Below are 26,481 nucleotides of genomic sequence, written 5' to 3'. Positions count from 1 at the left end.
TTTTTTTTTTTTTACAGTAACTGGGACATGTTTTCATGGCACAACTTTGCAAATCACCACATACCTTCTTCATCTTGGCAACCTCACCTGTAGCTAATTCCAGTCCTCTCACCTATTCCTTTTAGAGCTGGGGACTTCCTATAAAATCAACCCAACGGTTCAGTTGTGGACAATCAGACCACTATAACCGTGATAACATCTTTATGTGCAACACTAAGCTGCTTTGATTTAGGTTAAATGAGTTGCTGGCAATGTGGTGGCAGTTTTAAATCAGTTTTAAATACAGCAGGCTTTTCACTATACCTTCTAGTGTGGCTATTCTGAGCAACTATAAACACTTTTTATTTGATCTTAAAGTCCATATTTCAGCCCTCATCTTCCCTGTTTGTCTCTTTCTGCAGCTCCAGCAGCAGCAGTCTCGTCTTATGAAAATCAACCACGACCTGCGCCATAAAATCTCCGTGGTGGAGGCTCAGGGCAAAGCGCTCATCGAGCAGAAGGTGGAGCTGGAGGCCAGCGCTCAGGCGCGAGTGCAGGAGGTCGGCGCTCTTCGGCAAGAAATCTCACGTTTGAGGGAGCGACTACAAGGGGAGCTGCCTGCACAGAACCCTGAGGAACCCCCGCCTCAGCCGCCATCACCTGCAGAGGTAACGCAGCACCAGAGAAGTTGTTGGGGTTATTTTAAATTTAAGATGTTAGCTACCCAACCTTCCAGCTAACTTGGCGCCAAAACCTGTTTGTTTTGCTTTTATTTTAGAGTTGTAAAGATAGACAGGAAAGGGGAGAAAACAATGGGGAGAGACCTGCAGCAAAGGGTCGTGAGCGGGAGTTGAACCCATGGCCGCTGCATCGGGGAGCTATAGCCCCTGTCAATGGATCACCTGCTCAACTAGTTGAGCTATAGAGGCGCCTCATATTTTGTAGGTTTCTGATAAAATTGTAGAACAATGAGAAGGAAAATACTACTTTTTCAAGACTGCAGTAAGATTTTGGGCTGTAGTCGCAATTTTTTTACTGCAATTTAAAAAAAAAATTATTCTTACATTTGTGCCAAATTTTAGAGTAAAATCTTTTCTTAACTGTTAAAACTTTCTGCTGCAGGAAAGTGAGCTGAGTAGTTTGATGCAGGTCTTCTATGTTCTGTAGTTTGAAAAACATCCCAATAAACTAAAATTTCCCAGCAGTACTTCATATAGTCAAAAGCTTAATGACTTAAATACAAACTACAGTCTGACTATAAACCAAATTTTTGTGTAATTGTAAAATGAATTTAAATACTCTAAAGGCATAGTCTAGCATTTAGGGAAATATTTATGTTAGAGAAGGCCAGTAAAGGTCTAATATCTGTAGCTTAAAAATGAAGTTAGAGTCAGGAGTTGGTTAGCTTTGCTTAGCATAACCATTACATTATACAACATGTTCATTAGTGAGCTTTAGAGTTTCAGAGACTTTTTACCAAAAGACATAGCTGGGCATCCATTTCCCTTTGTTTCCAGTGTTTGTGATAAACTAAGGTAACAACTTCCTGTCTCGAGCTTCATTTGTACTATAATTGACTGTCTTGTCTCACTCGCTGTTAGGAAGCAAATAAGCATTTCCTGCTGAATTTACCAGTTTTAAATTAAATCTGATCAACAAACCAACATCCTTCCCAGTGACTTTCCACTGAAGCCATGAAGCTTAAACCCAACATAGGAGCATAATTTACCGGAGCAGCTCAACATCTTATTGAACACGCTCAGTGAGCATATAATAAACTGTCTTCTACCCCACCAGCGTGGTAAAGCTGCAACACTGGTGGTGTTGGGGGCAGAGGGCTGGTCAGACAGACCGGGCCCTTCTCAGCTGATGTCGGCTGGGTTTGATCCAGCCCTGCTGCCCCTGTCCGATTCCCTCAGCCCGGAGGGACAAGAGGACGGGGATGAGGAGGCTGAGGACGAGGCAGTGTTTCTTTGGGTAATGCAGTGCTGGTCAGCATTAAGAGTGGTGTGATTGTCCTGACTCTAACTCCAAACCTGGAATTACGGCCTCACAGGTAGAAACGGAAAGAGCTAGTGGACTAACATTTCTGTGACCCATGAGAAGTGCTGATTTGACTCTGCATGGGTGTCTGAGAACTAACAGAGTGTCAGTAGGAGTTTTCACTCCACAGCCAACCGGGTGAGACTTTCTGGACGACTGCACTGGTGACCCTTCTAAATATAGATCGCTGCAACAGCTCAGCCATCTAACAGCACTTGAAGTTGTCCTTTCATGCTACGTGATCTTGAAACACTGACAATAGATATAGTAGCGTTAAAGTCCAACTGAAATGTAGTAGTTTTTGAACTGGTCTTTGGTGCTGCAAGATTTATCATATTATTGGACATTTATTGTAGCTGTGCTTCATCACAATAAAAGAAATGGCAGCATTTATACTAAAGCTCAGGTGAGGAACTTTTACGTAGAAATGAATGCAGATTATATTCAAACCCTTGCTTATCAGAGTCAGGTAAATCTTTCTGTGTTTTATTATATACCAGAGTTTTGAATGTGGTGTCTGTGATGACATTCCTGAACTGGTGCACCAGCAGTGATGTGTCTTGTCAGTCTGGGATGATTGGTTTGCCAGAGCTGAAAAGGAAAGCAATCATGGTGACGGAGATGGACAGTAGGTGGGAGTATGGTGGAGCATAGGGAGAAAAAACCCAGGAGGCATTAAGTTTCTGATGCTGCAAAATAGCTGGTGTATAGAGATGAATTACAGCCCCAAAATAGAATTGATTGACAACATGGACATGAGTCCTAAATGTCAATAAACAACACAATAAAGCACTAGGCTTATCTGATTTCAGTTGGACTTGGACCTTGTGTATCGAATACTCATTAGTAAGAATGTTTTTTTGCTCAGTGCATGAGTGACATCTGCATGTGTTTTAGGTGTAACAGACTGATTGTTTCTGGTGTGCTGAGTTAAAAAACATGTAGAGTTTTAGTTAGAGGGTGGAGGGAAGGGCCAACAGAACACACGTATTGGAAACAGAAAGGCCCTGTGTCTGACTTAGAGTTCAACATTTGCCACCAGGAGGCGATGTGCGATGAGGACATGCCTGCTGTGTTCCAATATTTCACCAAGGTATCCTCATTTCCTCCCATCCCTCCCTGCCTCCCTTCTTCCTTCCTTCCTTCCTTCCTTTCTTCCTTTCTTTGGTGAAGTTTACTCTGAGTGATGCTTTTCTCTCTCGGCAGGAGGCGCTGTGCGAGGAGGAGTCGGGAGTCTTGGATCCAAAGGACCCCAACAGGCCCCGGTTCACCCTGCAGGAGCTGAGGGACGTCCTCCACGAGAGGAATGAGCTCAAGGCCAAAGTCTTCCTGCTGCAGGAGGAGCTGGCCTACTACAAGAGGTACAGACTCGTGTAATTCTTCAACATTCTGATGTGTCAGCATGTTGTTGATCGCCTCTGTGTTTACAGTGATGAAGCAGATGATGAGATCGTCACTCCGACTCCGTCTCCCTCCCCTGAACTTAGGACTCGGTCTCGCTCTTCTGCTCAACCAGAATCGGGAATCAAACGCCTGTATGTTGTTTTTACACTCCTGCAAACACACTCACTCTCATAACATCTGCCCATGAAAACACTCGCCTGTTGACACCTCCCATCTTGTGAATAATTGAAATTGAGAATCAAGAGATTGCTTTGCATGCCCTGAGTGGAGGCTGATTATTTGCTCCCTGCATGTTCAAACATTTGCATATTAGAGAGTTATTCTGCATACAAGAAGTAGCTTCATTTCAGCATTTCCACCAGACATTTAGGGCTACTTCAGGCTGGTAACATTAGCTTTGTGTCTAGTCTACTGCCATCTGATGCTATTTTACTCTCAATGACTTCATATTGAGACGTTAACCTTCTGAACCCCAAGCATTTTCTGAGCGTTTCTTTTGCACCTGTCATATTTTTCCTCTCTGTGGACTCATTTTTCACTGCAATGTAAAGTCCTGCACCTCTATTCAAGTAGCACAGCCATTACCAGAAGGAAACTGGGAAATTTGACACAATTAGAAAGACATATCAACACATCCAAGTGCCCACAAGTGTTACCAAACCTGGAAAAAAAATAGTTGCTCAGCAAACTATAGAAATTCTACTGCTTAGGATTTTAACCTCCTTAAACTGGCCATTTTTTACTTTACTCTGCACATTAACTCTACAAAGATATTTCACCACGTAGGATGTATCTTTCAACAATTTAGTCCTCCGTATACTGTTTTTGAGCCATGCTACATTCATTTTCTTAAGTATGTTTTTTAATTTTCCTCTCAGCCTCTCCGATTTGTTCCCATACCTATCTCCCCTCAGCTTTGTGTAAAGACAACCTGCAGTTCACCTGAAAAGTTTTCATCACGACTGCAGCTCGCAGCTTCGCCATTCATGGCTGCTCAGTTGCCCTGAAGAGGGAGTGTTTTTTATAGATTCTTTTTAGAGCAAACTGTTCATTTTTGGTGAGTTTTTTACGGGTACATATAGAATAAAGGGATTTTCATGAAATGTCATGCTGTTAAACTTTTTGGTTAAAAGACAGTTATATTTTCTAAGGGAACACGATGTCATACAGAATTAGTTGAAGGACCATTGGAAAGGTAAACATCTAACTATTCTTTCAGTTTTTACAGTTTCTTACTCTGACAAATGTTGTAATGTTGGCGATTAAAAAGCAAAAAAATGTCAACATGGCCTACAAAGCTCCCAGCAGATTCTGGGGTTTAGAGGGCTAAGCAAGTGAAAGCAGCTTTAAAAAAAAAAAAAAAAAGACATCACCCATGAAAATTCAGAATATCAGTTTTGTGTGTTATCCACAAAAAAGACATAATTGGTTGTCAACGGAAGCTGGACATTGGAACGCCCACTTCCTGTGTTTGTCTGGCCTGTAAAAACAAACCGGAGATAACACAGCAGAGCTCAATAAAACTCCAGACCATCGGCTGCAACAGTATCCTGCTCTGATTCATGTGATGTCCACATAAACATCCGCCTTCTTCAGATATTCCCCATTACAAGCCAAAGTTCCACATCCTTACTTTTCTTTTTTCCAGACTGTGAAGTTTTAGTTTAACAGCATTATTGTTTCATTTTAGATTTTGTAGTGCTTTCCCTCAAAACCCTGCCCTCTCTGTTTCTGCTCAGTGCAAATCTGCTCCATATTGTCTGTCTGCACTCAGATACACTGTCGCTGCACAAATGTCCTGCGCTTCAGTTTGAATGCAGCTCATTGCTCCCGGACTGCTTCTATACGCTCGCCAGATTTCTGCACTCAGATTTGTGCTCTAACTTTCAGATCTTTGTTAAACAACCCTGTCAAAAGTCCCCAAGTTAAACCATATGCCAGTGTCCATATTCGTTACTATAATGGCTAGAAATAATAACACAGTGGCTTCAGGTCGCCTCACGAGAGCAGAAAATTAGGTCTGTTTGTTTTTTTTGAAGCTTCCCCAACAGGAAGTTTATACTTGGTTCAGTACATCACTGCCATCATGGGTCAATCAAATTAAGCGATTCAAGTAAATATTTTATTTTAATGGTGCTATCACTTTTTTTCTGATTTAATTGGTAAAGCATTATTAGTAGTGAGCGCTCATGTTCACATATGGTCGCTATAAAAAGTATTCAGCCCCTTGAAAGTTTAGCTAAAAATGATTTAAAATCTTAATCTGAAAATTAGCAGCATAAAATGACCTTAAATTTGTACTTAAGCACAGCATCTGCACAAATGTACTTACCTTGTTGGATAGTTTATTTATTTATCGTGTATTTGGTACAGACTGCACATAGATAAACTGTAAACAGTGTGTTCATTGTAAATAGAAAAGTGTTTCTAGTGAATCCTAATTTGCAACACCCGTCCATCGAAGGGCTTTTATGAGAGCAAGAGGCTGACACAATGAGATAAAAGGAAAATAAACAGCAAGATATTATAAAGCTAAACATAGCAGGAAACAAAAAGGCATACGTTAGACTTAAACACTAGACACGAGTACAGGTTTGTGGCTGAATTAAGCAGGATTCAGTAGGTCTTTTAAAAGTGCTGAAGTTTACAGTGCCTGTTTGTTTTACTACATATTGATGAGCACAGATGCTAAATTTGTCTCTGACTCTACAGGGAAATATTTTCACGCTCCTGTTAGATTTCTCAAGTGTGTGATTGTTTCCAATTAGTCATCAAATCACAACTCAAGATTAAACAGCCAGGAAACACATTTAAAAACAGATCCCATCAGGCTAAAAGTAGCTGCTAACTGTGCATTGTATTTTTATTTGATTATTTCTGTGGTCCAACATTGTAAGATGAATTTATCAGAATACGTAACTGCAGCTTTGCATGACACTGCTGATACACTGCCTATATAATTATTGTAAATAAAAAGCGACTTTAAATGTAGATGAAAATATTTTACAGGGAGTACACTTAAAACCGAATTGTGAAACTTGACAAAAAATTATATTAATTTTCAGAGTCTTACATCAAATTAGTTAATAGAAGGATTTTTTCAGTGTTGTGAAAAAAGGAATGTACATAGATATGAATTACATGGATGTTAAATATTACATTATAGAAATATTCCTGTGCATATCTACAAACGTATTACTGTAAGAAAAACTACCTATTCTATTTAACCCAGTAACACACGTCAATGATACACATCTGGTACAGCCACAACAACTAGAAACTTGGCTTTTCACTTCACCTTTCAACAGGTAAAGTGAATCACATTGATTACCTGGTTACACTGGGAGCTGGAGTGGCTGAGATATTGGGAAGTTGTTGAAGTTAATGTGTTGGCAGCAGGACACAATATGCAGTGTAAGGATCTGAGAAACTGACAAACTGTGATCATGATAGACGACCGGACCAGTACATCTCCAGAACACCGGGTGTTGTTGGGTGTTCCTGGTTTGCGGTAGTTACCAAAAAATGGTTAGAGGAATGAAACAGGACATTTGCTATCTATGGGTTTCAGAAACACTGATTGACATTTTTCACCATTTTCTGACATTTTGTAGAGCAAACAACTGATCAGTTGATTGAGGAACTATTCAACAGATAAATCGAAAGTGAAAATATGTTGCAGTGCCTAAAAAAGTATTCACCTCCCTCGGGCGTTTTCCTCTTTTTATGCTTTGCAACAGTGATTCATGGTCAATGTAACTTTGCTAATTGATTCTTGCATGTCAAAGTGAAACAGATTTCTACAAAGTAGTTTCAAGTATAGAAAACATAAAAAACATAAAATAAGTGACTGCATAAGTATTCACCCTTTTCAAGTCAGTATTCCGTAGATCCACCTTTAGTTACATTTACAGAATTGATCTTGTTTGGATAGGTCTCAGTCATCCTGGCACATCTGGACACTGTAATTTTACCCCATTCTTCTTTACAAAACAAATTCTCATTTAGATCTGGGCTCTGACTCGATCACTCCAGAACATTCACCTTGTTGTATTTAAACTATTTCTGTGTGCTCCTGGTTATTGCATTGCTGGAAAACACATCTTCTCCCAAGGTGCAGTTCTCTTGCAGGTTGTCCTCCAGGATTTCCCTCTACTTTGCTGCATTCATTTAAAAGCTCGACCTTTACTTTACTTTTTAATTGAATTTCCCTTCTGGGATAAATAAAGTATTTTTCATTTCATTTCATTTCATTCATTCATTCATTTCATTTACAAGCCATCCAGGGTCTGCTGCTGACAAGCATCTCCGCATTATGATGCTGCCACCACCACTGTGGGGATGGTGTGTTTGTGATGATGTGCTAATTATTATATGACTTCTAGCACTAACTGACTGTACCTGTGGAGGTGAACAGTTATGCAATAAATTATTTAACATTTTTAAGTAATTGTCCTGACTTTGTAGAAACTGGTTTTCACTTTGACATAAAATAGTCTCTTTTTTTTGGAAAATTCTGGTTAAAAAAAAAAAAAAAGCCAAATTATATTGACCATGGTTCAATATTGAAAGCAGCAATAGGAGGAAACTTCCAAAGGCCCTCGTCCTGGCATTCACGTGGATGTTAGCGTTGAGACCAAGCTAAACATTGTTGCAGACTATGTACACCCCTTTATGGCAGCCGTATTCCCTGATGTCCTCTTTAAGCAGTAAAGCGTTCCCTACCACTCTGCAAGCCTTGTTCAAGAATAGTTTAAGAGTTTAAGGTCTTGACTTTTGACATGTGCTGAAAAAAGAAGTCCAATCCATGGAGGCACCGCCTCGCATCTTACTGGACTTAAAGGATCTGCTGCTAATGTTTTCGTACCTGATACCACAAGACACCTTTAGATATCTGTGAAGTTCAGGCCTCCATAGACTTGCTCAGAGCTGATACACAGTTTTTGGGAAATGGTTTTAATGTTATGACTTGCTGGTATACAGTACACACCCTAAAAAAAGGGAGGTTACAGTAACTGTGTTATGGCATTTAGATGCCTTGTTTTTCACAAATTACACATTTCTATGTCATCATAATGTTTACATATCTCATATATATATTAGATTGTAAAGGAGTGTTTTTTTTTCTGTCTGCACTAAAATGACTCAGGCATGACTTCTTGTTTTGGTTTGATGAGGTTTGGGTCAAACGGAGGTCAAAGGTTGATGTGGTCCCTGTCTCCCCTGTTCGTCTCCTCTCCCTCTCTCTGTGTGTCTCCTCCTGTTTGTGTCTTTACCTCTGTGTAACAGGATCTTCACAGCCATTATGCCGATGGTGGCGGCTGGTTTGATCCCAGATGACCCCACTTTACAGCCAATCAGACGTCTCATGTCGCTTGTATGACTCTATACTTGGTTGGCTTCAGTCAGAGTCTGTCACTGTCTCAGCTAACAGCCTCCACCACCCCCTGCATGTTCCAGAGTTTGCTTTCTATTTACACCTTTTTAGTATTCTGATTGGCTGATTGTGGGGCTGTCTTGTTATTGTCATCCTGTAGGATGATTGTGGATCATTGAAAAATCAGCCAGTCAGAATAGATGTGTAGTCTGTCTTCTCATCTTTTCCCTCACTGACCAACCTCTGCAACTCACAGCAAATCATTCTGCGGAATTTACAAACTAAAGCACTTTTAATTCATAGTTAGTGATTAAACATGTTTTATTTTATTACCTGACCTGAGCCAGATTTAATGTCACTCATTATGTACTGATCTTTTGTGTTCTATAGGGCTGTGGTGAACCAAAAAAAAATCTTCAAGACTCTTGAAGCAGTCAGTGGGTTGCTTGTTTTCTGTAGATGAAGTAAATGTCCCACAGTGCACTGAGGTCATTCTGTCTGCTAGCTTTATTAGCCTACATGAATTATGAATCAACATTAAAACTAGTATTTTCAGCATATTCAATGATTTGAACCTGATCATTTTAAACTAAAGTCATAAGAACAGACTGTGAGCAGACCAGCTGCATATATTCATGATTTCTACAAATCAAATGTATCAACCGGTGATCGCAGCACAATCACTACTGAGGAATATCACACAGACAAGCTAGCTGCTGTTTTTAGATGATCGCCATGTTGGTTGTTGAGCTGTGATACACAAACTGCAGTTTGCAAAGTTTTCACTCCACTTTTTGTCCATCGTTTAAACAAAATGAAGCCGCACAATAACTTCTTTGACATGATGTCAGTTTAGAGGTGATTCCGACAAGACTTTCAGCCAATATTAAATAAGACCTTCATTATATTCTCTTGTTGACATGCACAAGGGCGGCCGTGAACACCACGGATGTGTAGTTGTGATTCTACTACCTTTCTAGTCCACTTAGAGGACAAGGTTGTATTTACATATTCTGTGCATGCCCACTATTGCCCTTGTAGAAAGAAATAGCTTTTCACTGCAGGAGCTCAGGCAGGGTCAAGGTGGCGTGAACATTTACAGGAGCTGCCCTCTAATCAGCCTTGCTGCATATTACTTTGTTGATGGTGAAGTTAGAGAGAAAGAGGCTTCTACTGGAGTTGGTACTTTTTTCCTCCACTGCAAACAGTCCTAAAAGAAGCTCTACTGGGGCAGTTTCTGTCTAATGGAACATCAAAAGTACATTCCAGTGACATGCCAATGAAGTGCAGCACTTTGGCGACTCACGAGTATTTTTTTGGACAAGATCATACCGACCAACCAATCGACCGGTCCAACTGGACACTACAGCCCTAATGTTGTGCACATTATTGTCAGTAAGAAGACATATACGTTACAACAAACTGGACTTATGACAAACAAAACAGAACTCTGCTGATGTTGAAGTTTTAGGATCTCATTTGAAATGTCAGGAGCACATGCACATGCAAAAGCACTGTTGTGACTTAGATGCTATCTCATTATTCAAAGTGATCATGCAAAAAGTCTCACGATTAATTTCCTAAAAACAGCACAGTTTTGATGTACCGCTGCCATTAAATTTGCCATAACTCTAACACTGCTTTATGTGTCGCTGCAAACACTGCGTACGCGGCATCCTAAACCACCTTCTGTGTCTTTTCTTTACTCTCCTCTCTCAGGTTTAGTTTCTTCTCTCGTGACAAGCAGCGGAGCTCGCAGCGAAGCGCACAGTTCGACGGCAGCTTCGGCTCGTGGGCGGGGAAGGACGACGTGTACACAGAACAAGCCCAGGAGGCGTTACAGCACATGTAGTCACCAGACCGGACTGAAAGCTCTTAACACTCCATGTCCATCATTCGACTGCACACCAAACCACCGCTAGTGATTCACACTGCAGCTGAAGTATCAAGTGCTTGAGGTGAGAGGACTGACAGAAAGAAGTCCTTGAAGAAAATTTATTTTAAAAATTTATTTAAACTCATGACAACAATATATCTCAGTGAGAGATGGCACATATACGCAGTGCAACTTTAAAAAAAACGCCAGAAAGTATTTTGGTTTTTACAGGACTCGTGTGCAGAGCAGAGGGTAAGCTCAAGTTGAAGGAGGGAAAGTGGGAAGTTGTTGCATCCAGGTGGTTAATGATGATAAGTTGCTGAAGGGCCAGAGCGAAAGTTACTGCACAGATGGAGGATTAAAAGTGTACTGTAAATATTCTGTTGAGTTTTAAAGGGTTTGCTGATAAATGACGAACGTGGGCTTTATTTTTGTGGTCCCTGCAGAAAGCAAACCTGCAAAGAAAACAGTAATGAGAACAACACTTTTATGTCCTGTTAATTTATTTTAAATTTCGGTCCGTGTAAATGTGGGCAGCTACATTAGTCGGTCCATCACCAGCATTTTGCAAGTTCAGACTGTGCAGCTCTTTGAATCTAATTGAGGCCTTTGTGTAACATGTTGCATAGAATCGCAATTTAAAAGCTGTGTGCAGAAGGTTTGTTTATATTATGCATAATGTAATATGCAGCAAGTATATGGAAGCCTGTTTCTGCCTAAAAAAATACTAAATACCTGAAGGGTTTGGCATGATGAAAATGATAATAATCATGATAAATGAACATGGTGAGATATTATGCCACATTTTGACTTTTCTGACTCGGTGTACCATCTTGTTGAGATGGTAAGAAAGTCATAGGTTTAGTATTATATACTTACTTAGTATCTCACAGCTGTGACTTTACTAAGTCATGCTTATTTTGACTTAATACCCAATAAAATTGACTTAAGTCATCACAAGTTTATTTTGTCCAAATTTTTTGTAATATCGCACAATTATGATCAAACAACTCATTATCATCTTGACTTAGTGAGTCGCTGCAGTTTTTAGTATTGTATTGTATTGACATACTTGGTCAACGCAGATTTACTTCATATCTATGACAATAATAATAATAATAACACATAATACTTATAGAATGCTTTTCAAGATACTCAAAGACACTATACAAAGTAGGTAACAATAAAACAAACAAAAATAATAACAAATAAATAAATGAAATATGATGGGAAAGGAACATATATAATATCTCATCATAGTTTAGAATTAACATTACTTTCTTTTTAAGTCCTCATGTTTTTACTATTTCATAATATAAACTTACCACTCTAATAGAACAACATACATTTCATTTAGTCAACATTATTTATAGTATTTCATTATTTTGTCTTTATACTTACCTACCATAATATTGACTTAATGTCCTATAATATTAACTCTTCATAGATTTATTATTCTATATCGCCTTACTAGACCATCATAGGTTTGACTGAGTATTTATTATGTTGACTCAGTAGTGCATAAATTAGACTTAGTAAATCACCCTATGTTTGTCATCATTGATTTTAGTATTCCATAATTTTGACTTAGCTTCTCATATATGTGAAACAGAAAGTCACTGGTCTGACTTTGTGTGACATGGTTTTGATTCAGCATCCCATAATTTTGACATAGTCGTCATAGGTTTGACTTACCAGTAATTGCACTACTTCATCAGTTTCTTGAGTAGCAGCCTTTTTTTATTTATCATAATTGTCTTTACTATTTAATAATGGTGACTTAGTCTCAGAAATTCGACGACATAAATCAGGTGTTGCTTTATCTGATGATTTATGTTCTCATATTTGAAGTAGGGAGGCATGGTTCTGGCTTTGTGTCTCTTAGTTTTGACTCAGTGAGTCGTCCTCATTTTATGTCGTAACTTATAAAATTGACTTGATATCGCATTTGTGATTGAACTGACCGAAGTTTTGACTTAGTGTTGCATTATTTTTGATTTTATGAGTCATCATACTTTTTGATGAATGTAATTTGAACCTGTTAGGCCTCAGCGTTGCCTGTCACTAATGACATCATTGTTTTGAGAATTCTGTATCATGACTTAGCATCTCATTAACTCAGAGTAGTGACTCATACAGCAGGTTTGACTTGTGAGGCATCATTTTTTTTAGTGTTTCATTATTTTGACTTTGCATCCTATAATTTAGACTTCTCCTTTACTAGATTAGTTTTGGTTTAGTATCTCGTATTTTTGCTTACTAAATCATAATTGTTTCAGCATGTCATAATATTGACTTATTATATCATAATTTTGAGTTTGCTCATTACAATATGATTATCACATACTTACATTTTTAGTTTTTCATGCACAACCTTTCATTTTTGAGGCCGAAATGGGCTTCCATGACTAAGTGTTTGCTTTTCTTTAACTCACAGTTCGTATTAGGTGAGCACAAATGTCTGTTTCATGAAAGACCAGCAAAGGTATCGGGTTAATTTGCTACCTAAATCCATATATTACTCCACAAACATAGCCAGTCTTTTAAATGTAACAGTGCCAAAGTTTTCGCTGTGCATCATGCAAACTGACAGTTTCATATTAACAGCTACTTTAGTATCAGCAGCTGAACCAAATAAGGTTTTATGATCAAACTCACTGAGCTCATAGCCTCAAGGACACAGTGTAACTACGTATCAAAAAGCAGCACTGTCAGTATTAAACCTAAGAAGCTACATAGCAGCTTGTGTGAGATGTTACCTCTTAACTTATTTAAGTCTCAACATGTTGTGATGATCCACACATTGTTGATTTTGAACAAAAAATGTAAAATATCACCAGCCTTATCCTTTAAAATGTAAAGTCTATTCATGAATTTAGCATGTAAATGAGCCTTAAATGGGTCCTTAGGTAATAAAAGGACCCAAACGTACATTTTATTAACACTTCTTGCTGCGAAAAGATATAAAGACCCTTCAGGTGCATTTTCTGTAGCATGACAGAACATCAATAATAACCCAAAATGTCTGCTAACTTTTGACACACAGCAATGCAGTTGCAGATGTAGGTTTGTTTAAATGACTACTAGAACTTGTGTTTTTATTGCATCATTTGCACAAGGCCTCTATTATAACCATGGTTCAAAGCTATGTTGATAGATATTATGAGAAAACAGTGCAAAATGAGATTATAGCACAATGGGGTTCAAATGTTTCTCAGACTGTGGAAGGAAAATTGGTCAAAATAGCATTAATAAAGCTGAAGTGTGGTTTTCCATTTTTTTTAAAAAGTGCTACTTTATGGTTGCTGCTTTTGCTTTAACAGCTGCTGTCTTCACCCCCGAGGCAGCGAGCAGCTGCGGTGTGACTCGGTGTGCTTTAACAGTAGTGGCACTTTATCTTCATTTATACTCACCCAGTGAGGTGGAATAAATGAACGTAAAATGACAAGGACGCTACAATGAGGCTAAAGACGAGTGCGCGTCCATGCAGCTTCCCCTGTTTTCCATGATCACAGACATGATAAAGAGATGATCTCATTCTAGATGGTATCTGGACGTCAAAGGGATCTACACAGTTCAGACATGAAGTTTAAACTGTGGAACATTTAAAGGGAAATCAAGTCACTCCAGTTCTTCAGCTCCTTGTTAGTGTTGATGACCACCTCTCATGTCCGAGTCTTCTATGAACACCATTAAAACGAATATTTAAGAGATATAATGAATGGATCAGTGCTTTATTAAATTCAAACATGTCTCCTCAGTAATAAACGTCTGAAATGTTACAGTGTTTGCATGTTTTTCTTATTGTGACCTGCATATTAACACTTCATAAAATTAACAGGTGCAAACAGACAATGGCAAAGAAATTAAATCCTGCATGAAAACAATATGCTGCGTGAGCAAAAGTACTGCACTAAGATAAAATAAAATGTTTTTGTTACTTTTGTAAATAGCTGCTCGACAGAAAAGCGACTATTTTGAACGTCACTTGACCATTTATTCATCTTTTCTAGTAGTGAAAAGGTGAAACAGTCCATTGCTTCATAATGAAAATTAAAAAAAGCCAAAATGAAAACTTCCTTTAGAGTGTGGCCTAATGTTGCTCTTCATGTTTAGTGATCTATAAAAATATAAATGATCTGTTAACCATTGATAGACATTTATAACAGCGTGTAAATCTGAGCTGCTGTATTCTTTAGATTGTGGAAAGCAGCTCAAAACTTTCATAGATGAAGTGAAAAGTTGTGTAAAGTTCATCAGGTTAACCTTTAAACATCCACCCCATTTTTCATCAGTTTAGTATTCCCAACTGGAAAAGCTCATAACAAAATAACTGTGAGGTTAAAATGCATGTATGAGACTTTGTTTGAAAGGCAACATGTTTTAGTTTCTGAAAATGTGTGTTTAGTATGAAGCTTAAACATAATCTAAACATCAGTTCAAACATGGCTTAATAAAAAGGTGGTTTTTTTTGTCCTATATTAGTTCTAATACTGAAAGAATCCAAATTCATGATTGTTCTTTATGACGAACATGCATGTTTCAATTATGACATCATAGAAAATTAAGAGAAAAAAGTAAGAAATTAGAAAAAGTAAGAGAAAAAATAGAAGTTGTAGGTGTCTGGCATGGTCTTTACAAATCTATCACTTGGGTGCAAAAACAACAAAATGGAATGATGATAAACTCAGATTGCCATCCTTTCATGCAAATTGTGCACGTACACAAAACCATATAAGAACAAACCAGAAGCCCAGTCCTTTTACTTGCATATTACATCTTTATTCATCGAACCCCAGCATTAAGATTTATTCAACGCTACAACAGCAAAGATCTATCTATCATGTCCTAAAATGGCCAACAGGTCAGGTTTGCCTCCTCGGATATTATTGCATTAGTTCCACATAAAAAAAAACGGAATAATCCGGAATAAAAGTGTAACATATTTGTTAAGAAAAGTTCATAGGAAAACAATTTACACATGTAACACAATGCTACTGTTAGAGGGGGCAGGGGACGTGTTGACAAGGAAGGTCCAAGTGTATGTTTGTCCATTACACACAGTGCATTTCATGGAATTTACTTCTTTGCATACACTTGGCTCAACTCTTTGTATTAACACTGATTTATGTTGTATTTGATTAAAATTAAAACAAGAAATTCCCCCCAAAAAATCCCAGAATTCAACAATATACGGAATATTTCAAGAATAACTTAAAGAACTGAACTTGTTGTTTTCTATGAAAAAATCTTTATAACCTCAAAAGCTGTAAAGAAGCATTAAGGATGGATAACATTAAGTACAACAGCCAAGTCATTCTAAAAAATTCCAACAAAGCTGCTACAATAAGTTAAAAAAAAATGAAATTCAGAGGGCTTAAAGACATAGTTCAACATTACTGGAAATATGTTTTTTTGCTTAGATGAGAAGTACGCTTGCATCTGTAGAGCAAACATGAACTACAGCCAGGAGGTTATTAATGTAGCTTAGCATAAAAACTGGAAACAAGGAGGAACAACATTGATTTATCCAAACCCAATATACTAATTTTTTCCTGTTTCATAACATTTAGGCAATCTTTAATCCTCCAGTATCTTAGTTATTAAATCAATTCTATTACTTAAATGAGACAAAATTTAAATATTAAACTATACTGCGGAACACAACAAAGCTCATCCTTTTCAAAGCTAACATAATAAACTGCCCAAACTTAGTGGTAGCTTCGGACTTTGATTTGACATGGTTAAGCTACTTTCAAATCACATTTTTATGTAATAAGTTCCTGGTTAATTTATTAAACTAGCTCCTTGGTGCAAAAGCTCAAGAGTTAAATCAGAAAAAAATATCAAAGCCAGTCCATCTGAGGCTAACTAGCTAAATTACATACCTACTAAAGCTAACTCCTCAGTGAATTTTAAGTAGTTAGGCTGTCTCCAAATCACAGATTTGAATGTGTTAGTCCATGAGTAATGTGTTAAATTTGGTACAAATGGTCAAGAAACCTGAACAAAACAAAAGTAACAAAACCTTCTAAAAGCTAACATGCTAATGGCTAGCTAACGTTGCACAGCACTGTAGCTTCAGACTCCAGTGGATTTTTTTGGGTTAAGCTGCCTTTAAATCAAACATTTTGATGTTTTGATTCATGGTTAATTTATTAAAGTTGGCACAAATGGTCTACAGAGCTGAATTAATAATAATAATAATAATTTGAATAATATTTGTTAAATATTTGTTAAAGTACCTCCTCTGTACAAACATCAAGAACCCGAATTCTTGCGCTTTTAACATACAGATATTACGTTTTTCCTGCACCTCTTAGATTCAAATGTATAGTGATGGTTTCTTAGGTTTTATTATGAAAATAAAACTTTAAAGCCCTTTTTTTCTCTCATCTTCACTGTTGCTGTAGTTGCAGCTCTTTGTCTTTGTAAGGCTTTCCTGTCAAAGCCAGGTTAGACGTTTCCCAGTTTCCTGTCTTTATGCTAAGCTAGGCTAACCATTTCCTGTCTGTAACTTCCTACTGAGTGCACAGCCATGATGAAGGTATCGATCTTCTCATCAGCTTTCAGCAAGACAGCAAAAAAATATATGTCCTAAAATGTTAAGACGACCTCTTTAAGCCCAGGGATCCCCCAAAACAATGATATCTTAATAAAAACAACTAGTAAAAATTAGATAATATGACCAATAACAAGAAGGGCACATATAAGAGAAGGTTCTCCATAGCAAAAATGTGATATCCTTGTAGAAACAGATTTGTCCTGAACTGCTTCTACGTTGGGAATTAGCAGGAGCCACGCACATTTAAATTCATCCAGCTTGTACTGAACCAATAAATTTAAACAGCAACTTCGCTAAATGAATTATTTTATTATTTAAAGGATAAATTTGGTGATTTTCTAAATTGGTTAGTCAACAAATCCTGTGAAAAGACCAAAATCAACACTGAATATAACCTACCAACAGATTTATCTTAATTCCTTTGTGTCACATAGTCGAACTGATGTTGAAAAACTATTATTACCGTGAACAGACACTGTAGTTTTTTTATTTAATCCCACTGTGCTGCCTCAAATGCTCACAATAGCACTAAATGCGATTATTCTGCAACTAAAAATAGTCCCCAATAAATGCACTACTTTCTCCTGTTGGACTCACATTTGCTAAAAACTGCAGTGACCAGATGTTTTTCGGAAATCGCAAATAGCTTTTGGTCTTTTCTTTGATTTGCTGATGATAACAAAAATATATATTATCACCTTCTTTATCCTGATCTTAACACTTCGAGGAGGTTTCAGTAGCTACTCAGCAGGAATCTGTGGCCACTTCTCTGAGATACATTAATTTGTATAAACATCGTTAGGTTCTGTATTATAAATATATATAGAGCCAGTGTGATTAAAGTCTTTTGTGTGAGAAAACAACGTACCATAATGAACAAAAGTTGAAATTCCCTAAAAATACTGTGTACATGTATTAATAATCACCTTAAAGCAACAGATAATTTATCTCTGTGACTTTCTAAAGGAGGACAACTTGAGATAAATAACAATAATAGGAGTAACCATTTTCAAGTATAAACTGCCAGAACTCCTCTTGGAAAACACATCTGAATGAAAAAAGCTACTAAAATAAAGACTCATTGGTGGATCAGCTGATTAAATACTCTGACATGGAACATCTGGTTGTCAACAAAGCTTTGTGCGCAAGAGGAACAGATGTGATAAAAATCTGTACAGCAGCAGTGTAACAGTTCACCAAACCCACGAACAAAAGTCGGCACTGGTCAGGTTGCACAGGCTGGTTTTGTGTGTGCACGGAAAATTAAAGTGAACGATGTAAAGATGAAAACAGTGGGAAGATAACTGTGTAATTCTTGATATGGAGAAATGGAAACTGTCTGTAGATGTTTAATCCAACAAACCTTCACATACATTTGCATTCAAACAGATGCAGCAGAATATTCTGGAGGTATTACATCTGTATTATTTGAATTTTTTTGACATAGTTAGTCAAATGTATGCTGTATCTTTAATATTAAAAAATACAATACATGGTAAGAAAAAAAAACAGCTGCATTTCTGTATATTAAATTAATACTTGGAGTTTGCGTGATCAGCAGAAGCTTGCTTTGCACTTCGAAACAACCCCAAAATGCCAACTGAACCATGAGTGTGGCAAACTGTTACACGCCCACTGACCAATGACAGGTTGTGAGTTTTGACGGCTTGAACAAGATATTCTTTTAAAAAGAGTTTGTAATATGCATCTCATAATTCTTGCTGATCCTAAAGGGGCTCAGGGGCCATAAATAGAAGTATTGCTAACTACTAATTAAAAAAAGTAGTATAAAAATGCAGAGCATCAACTACCACCTGCATGCTGTAGAAGCATTGGTCTATAGGTAATACAAAATGTACAAAATAAATGTGCTGCAAAACAACCAGAATGTTTCAGAAACACATATAAATAAAAGTACAGGTGTCATCTGACGCGGCAGATGGACATCAATCGAAATGTGAGAACCACCCGATCAGCCCCACTAACTAACCCCACCCAGCTTCCTCAAACAAAAAAAAAGGGTACACATTCTGTTTCTAAGGCATTTTGTACACTAGCTAACGAGAAACACAAGTGTTACTGTACGTTTCCCTTTACTTCTTGAAGGACCCCCCTCAATCAATATTTGAGCCACGGGTGAGCCGCGATGGACGCTTTGCTGCGGTCCCCGTAGTCGTAAAGCAGCTCCTCGCCCTTGTCGATGTCTCGAGAGGCGACGAGGATGAGGTGAGGGACACCGTTGATGTCGTGGAGTTTGGTTTGGCAGTTCCCGTTTTTACTGTGGTTTATCAACCTACCCATTCGATCAGTCTCTTTAGTGGCATCCACACTGTCGACACAAAACAAAACACATCAGTCTTTACACTAAAAAGTGTTTAACCCTCTAAACTCCAAGCAGGGCTCAATATTCACTCCAATATAAAGTCCTGTACCTCTATGGAAACAGCACAACTACGGTAGAGAGAACTTTATGTAGTCTTCTGTGTAGTGTGACACAGTTAGAATACCAGCTACTATAACGAAAGAAAACACTACAGTTTGATTTCTTTGATTTGTTTTACAGATGAATTACAACATTTTTCCATGTGCTCACAAATGGGGTCATTTTAGAGATTTTTAAAAAAACAAAACATGACTTGCTGATAGGTTTTGGGGTTCAGAGGGTTGGTATGCATGTACAACTACTGATCAACGTGTTTGATGCAAATACTGTTGTACTTATTCCAAGTGCAAAATCTTTACCATTTCCGGACTACAGAGGGAGCACAGTTATACATTATGGCTCTGTATAAAAGGGGTGGTTTATCCTACCAGTATGTTTTGCAGAGGTACTGGAAGTAGTACATGTAGCAGCCGGTGGCAGGATTTTGAGCGTATTCGGCCTCCCTCTTTTTAGCGTCAGTGATTTGCAGCAGATCTCCGTGATACTCCACCACGTAGTCGCCTTTCTGGAAACACCGTGTAGCAAACACCGCTCTCCCCTTTCCTTCGATGTACTGCACCTACAAACAAGAATCAGAGGTTTGCCACGGTGCCACAAAACTTGGGAAACTTCAACATGTTAACTCAAGCAAAATGGACAATTCTGAATCGTTTGTTTTGGCCTATTTGCATTCATTTTGAATATTTGAAAATACGTTAAAAAAGTATTGGTGCATTTATCAGAGTACAAACAAAAAATTATAATTTTCTGTGCATGTTTATATTCTGCATAAAAGTGATCCACACTGGCCTGAACTTACTGAAACCTCTGATATGGAACTTAAATAAAGCACAAGTTGTACCTTCTTGTTGTCTTAGATTATAAACTGATGACCCTGATGCTTCGTCAACATGCCCCCGTGTCTGTTTGACGCTGAGTGCGTCAGACTGAAGAAAACTCTACCTCCATTCCATCCTCTATTCCGTTTGTGATGAGATCATCTATGAGCTTCTTTTCTTCACACTGGTAACAAAGTGAAACATGACACTGTATCACTAACAAAGAGAAGACAAAAGTTTTCTCTCCGTCACACTTACATACACATCCAGATCATCCACATGGAGAATACCAACTAACGGGAGCATCACACCAACAGAATCCCCTCATTCACCCAAATATTAAATAATCCTCCACACCAACCTTCTCCAACACCTCTTTGTAAAGTTGATTCAGTCTTTTCAGCACATTATCAGTTCAGGGTCAAGACTCCAACTTGTAGGTTTGTCTTTTCTCCCACAAAAAGCAATCTAAGCACTTCTCCAGCTTGTCCAGGTCTGTGCAGCTACTTTCTGTTTAACAGTCACTGTTCTGGTGCTTGGAAGCTGTTTTCAGATGAGCTCTTTTCATCCTCACCATGACATTCAGTGATACATCGACTACGTGGCTGATTGTGTCTCCCTCGAAATCGCTTCTCATAGGAGTCTTAAAGAAGGTTACAATTAAATATCACAAAGCTAGCTGGTGGTGGTTAGGGAAGGTTTTGGTTAAGTGAGGTCAAACACACTTTCACACACACACACACAAAAAAAAAAAAGAATCTGAGACACTTTTATCTCGTCTCCAGTCATCGTGAATTTGCTTCATCTATGGCAGATGATGAAATCTGTCAGAAATGTTGTTGAATTAAACTGGAAAAACTAAGGGTTGGGTTCACATTCTAATACAGTCTCTCCTGGAAGGATTTCAGAACATTGCACTCTGTAGTTCACATTGAAGTGACAGAGATATCTATGTCAAGAATATAAAGTATAGAACTAGACAGAGAACTCCTTTTTTATCTCTGCACAACAGTCGTACATCAGAAAGGTGTTAGAAGTTATTCCACCATTCAAAGAACATCTGCTGTTTAACACTGTAATGAATAAAAGTCATGCCATCAACCTATATGAGATGTACGTAATAAAAATGAGTCCGTCTTACCTTGAGCTCCGTTTTACTTTTCCTGGAGCTTCGTCTTATTGGATAGAAGTCAGTAACTTTTCGGTTTTGGGAGTTTTTCCCACCTCCCCTGTAGAGAAGAAACATAATGCAGTAATTACAGCTCAGCCAACAGCTTTTCTGTTGTTTGATGGAATGCTGTCTTATATCCTGCCGTAACTTCTAGCTCAGTCAGCCAATAAACACTAAATACACCATTATGTACATGTAGAATATGAACAGTGTTATGTTTGGTGTAAAGGCTCTGGCTTCGTCACGCCTCACTCGCAAAACATCAACTGTAGTTCTGTAGTCTGCTGGTCGACTAGTTGGTCGATGTGCTCTCATCTGACTAAATTCTCATCCTTTCAGACAGTCTCCTGGGTTACTGTTATAAAGAAAAAAATCCAAATCAAAGTTTCTTTCTCCCCGTTTTCTGCTGATAAAAGGATTTTTTTTAATAACGCATGAACTAAGTAATAATTCAAATAATCATTAGTTAAGGCCCTAAATGTGGGAGTACCAGCACATGTAGAAGTTTAAAAGAAACAGTTATATCTCATTAATGTGCAAAATGATGTACCGAGGCACATCAAATATGCATCTAATCCATATGGGTACTTGGTGGTGTAAACATTAAGTTGGATTATTGAATAAACAGTTTATAGAACGCACACTTCATGCTTGTCGTCACGTGTTACACCCAGTGACCCCGTAATCAAATGTAGCTTTAGCTTGTTAGCTTAAACTGTTAAAGAAACTTTTGTGAAATCAGTTTTACCTCGTTAATATGCAAATGAGTGCAGAAAGCTACTCCTAAATGTAATCTGATCCTCTACTCCATGTTTACAGGATGCATCAGTTTTCTCATTATTTACTCATTTGGCTCATTAATTAGAGAATCATTTGTCTTTGAATTGCAAGGAGCTGAACTTGCTCCAGTGTTGAGGAGTTGCCACAATTTATTGTCTCCTATTTTAATATGTACATTTATGCAGAAATGCGCTTTAAAGTCGAATCAGATCAGCTTCTTTGTACAGTGTGACAGTGGTGGAAGTCTGGTGACATTTCGCCCCACATGTACGACAATGGCAGGACATAGAAACTGATGAGGAATAAGGATTTGCGTACATTCTCCGTGTGGTTTTCTTTCCTATGACCTTGGCCCGGGCCCCTCTCCTCTGGCGTCCGTGGAGAGCGCCGCCGTTGTTTGCGTGGAGAGGAGCGTGAGATAAGCTGTTGGTGAAGGACAGGTTGCGTTCTGGAGGGGAGAAGAGGCGGGTCTGAGGGCAGTGGAGCTGCGGAGGTGACGGCTGTTCATCTGACCAGCAGGGTGAACACTGGCTGTAGCTGCTCTCCATCTCTGCCGTCAAGTCTTTTGGTGTAGTGCTGATGGTGTTTGTCGTCCTGCCTGGAATGAAAGACAGGATGGAGAGCAAACTGTTACATAACGTAGTGAAATGTAAAAATAACCAACGATATGTTTGCTCTCCTGTGGAGCGTTTGAACACTAATCGACTCTCCTCGGCTGTGGATCGATCCGTAGAGACACTCACCCTCCCCCTGCCTCTGAGCATCATTCTGCAGGGAGCAGATCGGAGAGCACCTTCCCTCCTGAGTCAGCCTGATGGTCGTCTTTTCATCGTGAACTGGTGATATGGACTTGGTGCAGCTTAAGACAGTGACTGAATGACTATTGCATACGATTTCCTGTGAAAGCAGAAGGAAAGCTTGTTTAATTAAAGCTCTATAATGATCATCCATAAAATGTGGTAACCTGAAGAAGCCGTGTCTACTTTAGTGGAACCTTTGGGAGGCATGCATTTTCACTTTCTTGCTGAGTTTAGGCCTACAATAAGCAAAGATACTTCACATTGGTGGGAGTCTATGGATAAATGTTTCTTTGTAGCTAACCTCAAAAAAATGATCACTTCCAAAAAACATATTTTCAAAATATATTTATTTACCAACTGCAGTGCAGAAATAGTTTTTACATCTACATCTAAAGGAGTCAAACTTTTCTTATTCCAGCCTCAAAACCTGCTGAATGGTTTGAAAGATGTATCTTTAGAAAATTTCATAATTTAGACCATTTATCAGAAGCCGTAAAAAAAAGAGCAAATTTAGGAAATTAATCCAATCAGGGCTTAAAAGTGTGATATTCCTTCAGAATCACTTTACTCTACATGTCTCGCTCTCTTTTCTTTTGTAAATCACCAAAAACAGACTTTGCAGGAACCAATAGTCACATCACAAACATTCAGAAACTATTTGGCTGAACTGCAGGCTGTGTTTACACGGCAGACAGGAGACCAGCATGGCAACAAATTGAAAACATAAGTTGTAGAATATCAACAGTACACAAAGCCACCATGTTTTTCACTGTATTGGTAACACACATGGGCACTAAAAAAAAAAATCAACTGACTTTTTTCTTTTTTTAATGATTTATGGCATTATAATTGTGTCATGCTGCCCAAAAACGTTTAGCTATGGTTGTGCTGTTTCTATAGAAGTGCAATATTGCAGTGAAAATGACTCTACAGGGAGCAAAAATGTGACAAGAATAGAAAAAAACAGAAATTGCTTGAGGTTCAGAGGGTTAATGGACATGCAGTGATTCCTGCATTACATGAAACAGACAAAGACTCAAATATTGAGGACAAAAAGTGAACTCAAGTATGTTAAGACCAAAACATCTGCCCCACTGAAACCAAACTGTTACACGTAGATCTACTGGAGTCACACGAAGATAAACTTTTCAACAAATGAACGTGGAACCTTCAGGCGTCTGGAAATTGTACCCAAGGATGAACCAGACTTATGGAGGTCCACAATTCTGTTCCTGATATCTTGGCTGATTTCTTTAGATGTTCCATGTTGTCAAAAAAGGAAGCAGTGTGTTTGAGGTTTGCCTTAAAATAACTCTACAGGTGTGGCTCCAATTAAGTCAAATGTTGTCAATTAACCTATCAAAAGCTTCCAAAGCCATGACGTCATCATCTGGGCTTTCCCAAATAGTTAGAAGGCATAGTGATCTTAGTGTATGTAAACTTGTGACTTTGAAGAAAGTAGTAAAAAATTCTCTAAAATATTCTCTCTGTCATTATTCTGGCATTTAGCAAATAGAAATATTTTTTGTAATCCTAACTAACGTAAAATAAGAAAAGTTTAGTCTGATTTAATGTCAGTCATTGAGGGAAAAAAAAGGCTGTATGTCTTTTTATACAGTGTATGTAAACTTCTGGTTTTAACTGTATGTACTGCATTAATGTACGAAAATAAATAAATAAATAAAATAATTGAAATTCACCCCTAACATCTCCAACACAATGACTCATTGTTGCCATTTGTTTATGTTCGACAAATTTAAAATGTGACTTTAAATCAATATTTTAACATGGAATGAATGACTTTGGATCTCCAGTGGATGGTGTGGGTGGGGCCAGAGAGGGGACCACGCTGGATCCACACCCACATCCACCCTCCAGTCAGCCCATCAGTCCCTTTAAGTCCACAGTCAGGGCACAGACAGGCCTCCTCCCTCACTGTCTGATAGTCAAATCCACTCACAGCAAAACACACGCCCGCTTCAAAACTAGAAACGTCCACAGAAATGTAAAGGCATGTGTGTTTTGGTGCCGTCTAACACTTGGAAATGCTTCTTCCGTCCTCAGCTCACAGAAACATGCAGCTTTCATGACCAGCTAACGTTAGCAACAAAAAGCCTGTACGGGAAGCGACATTAACTACACCAACTTCCAGTGCAAATACTGCGGATTTGTGGCATTTTTATCTCCTATATACATTTTCACATGCAGAAACGTTCGTCTCGCTCTGGAATAAAGTGTTATTCCACTTCAGCTCGCTGCCTTTAACCCGTGTTTGTCTCGGCGGTGATGCCCCAACTTACCCCGTTCATGTCCGACTTGTTTTTTGGAATCCTCACTCGCCGCTCGTCTCTCCTCTGGAGGAAAAAAAACACGATCAGATGCCCGGTTAGAGGTTCAACCCGCCCCAATCCTTCAGGCAGAGTCCTCCCCGACACGGCGCCTCCTTCCCCGGTGACTGAGTGCCCTTCTGTTGCCTTTAAACTGCCAGCAGCTCAACCGATGCAGCCTCCACAGCTCCGCTCCGCCATGTTTCTTTCTGCCTGTAAATGAAGGAGCGGAGGCGTAGCAACAGCGCCCCCTGCAGGTCCACAGACACACGGCGAGATGGGGTTAAATAACTATTTTATTTTACTTTTAATTAAATTTTATTTACCAATCTGTATTTTATTCCGCTTTTTTTAAACATAGCCAACATTTCAACGCTTTTACTTAATTTTATTTTATTTACCAATCAGTATTTTAATCCTTCATTCTTTAATGACCAATATTGCAATGCTTGTAATTATTTTTTTTATTTTTGTATTTTATTTACCAACCAGTATTTTAAATCGTTTTTAAAAAAAATAACCAACATTCCAACTCTTTCTTTTATTTTATTTCTTTACATTTTCATTCTAATCAGAGGTTCTTATTTGTACGCTGACATCTTCTGTTGCTGTTGTGTATTTTCTAATCTGTTACAGACTCTTACAGCACAGTACCCAGATTCATTGCTTTTCTAAAAAAAGACAAACAATTAAAAACTCCTTTTTTGAAAATGTAATTCATATGTATAATCAGCCCATTACATAGTAAAATAGATTGATAAACACAGCATTTGTATATATAAATATGTACACATGTGACACACACTGAAGTACAATATATGTATAAAAATTCTGTTTTGTATACGTATGTCAGTGGCACCTAGAGACAATGTATATACCAATGCTTGTCTTTTTTTTA

At 38.3% G+C, this 26,481-nt stretch overlaps 2 protein-coding genes across 6 annotated transcripts in view; one reads left to right on the top strand and one right to left on the bottom strand.

Moving 5' to 3' along the window:
- The window catches only part of rilpl1 (Rab interacting lysosomal protein-like 1), a 28,815-nt gene extending 17,179 nt beyond the window's left edge, over nucleotides 1-11,636 (top strand). For 2 of the 5 annotated variants that reach the window (XM_008298596.1, XM_008298595.1), the window contains 6 exons: nucleotides 402-647; nucleotides 1,777-1,956; nucleotides 3,065-3,115; nucleotides 3,229-3,383; nucleotides 3,453-3,557; nucleotides 10,523-11,636. In XM_008298596.1, coding sequence (XP_008296818.1) covers nucleotides 402-647; nucleotides 1,777-1,956; nucleotides 3,065-3,115; nucleotides 3,229-3,383; nucleotides 3,453-3,557; nucleotides 10,523-10,655 — 870 coding nt within the window. In that variant the 3' untranslated portion in view covers nucleotides 10,656-11,636. Of the gene's footprint in view, nucleotides 1-401; nucleotides 648-1,776; nucleotides 1,957-3,064; nucleotides 3,116-3,228; nucleotides 3,384-3,452; nucleotides 3,558-8,715; nucleotides 8,804-10,522 lie in introns of all 5 variants that reach the window. The other 3 variants (XM_008298597.1, XM_008298598.1, XM_008298599.1) reach the window with 3 other exon arrangements.
- A 3,803-nt stretch (nucleotides 11,637-15,439) lies between these two features.
- kmt5aa (lysine methyltransferase 5Aa) lies at nucleotides 15,440-25,810 on the bottom strand. Its single transcript, XM_008298594.1, has 7 exons — nucleotides 25,557-25,810; nucleotides 23,200-23,353; nucleotides 22,775-23,054; nucleotides 21,647-21,734; nucleotides 20,630-20,689; nucleotides 20,056-20,246; nucleotides 15,440-19,573 (listed from the first exon to the last, which is right to left on the bottom strand). Exons 1-7 carry the CDS (start codon nucleotides 25,563-25,565, stop codon nucleotides 19,363-19,365), a joined length of 993 nt encoding a protein of 330 aa, XP_008296816.1. The 5' UTR covers nucleotides 25,566-25,810; the 3' UTR covers nucleotides 15,440-19,362.
- Nucleotides 25,811-26,481: the final 671 nt, after the last annotated feature.

This window comes from Stegastes partitus, unplaced genomic scaffold (genome assembly GCF_000690725.1).
Source record: "Stegastes partitus isolate 25-593 unplaced genomic scaffold, Stegastes_partitus-1.0.2 Scaffold1330, whole genome shotgun sequence".
Lineage (NCBI taxonomy): Eukaryota > Metazoa > Chordata > Actinopteri > Pomacentridae > Stegastes > Stegastes partitus.
Note: the sequence above shows the minus strand (reverse complement) of the source record. Positions and strands in the feature narration are given on the sequence as shown.

Coding starts and splice junctions, on each gene's coding strand:
- kmt5aa (XM_008298594.1), bottom strand. Junction 23,055..23,199: donor TGCTCAGAGGCAGGGGGAGG/GTGAGTGTCTCT, acceptor CTTTCATTCCAG/GCAGGACGACAAACACCATC. Junction 21,735..22,774: donor AAGAAAACCACACGGAGAAT/GTACGCAAATCC, acceptor TCTTCTCTACAG/GGGAGGTGGGAAAAACTCCC.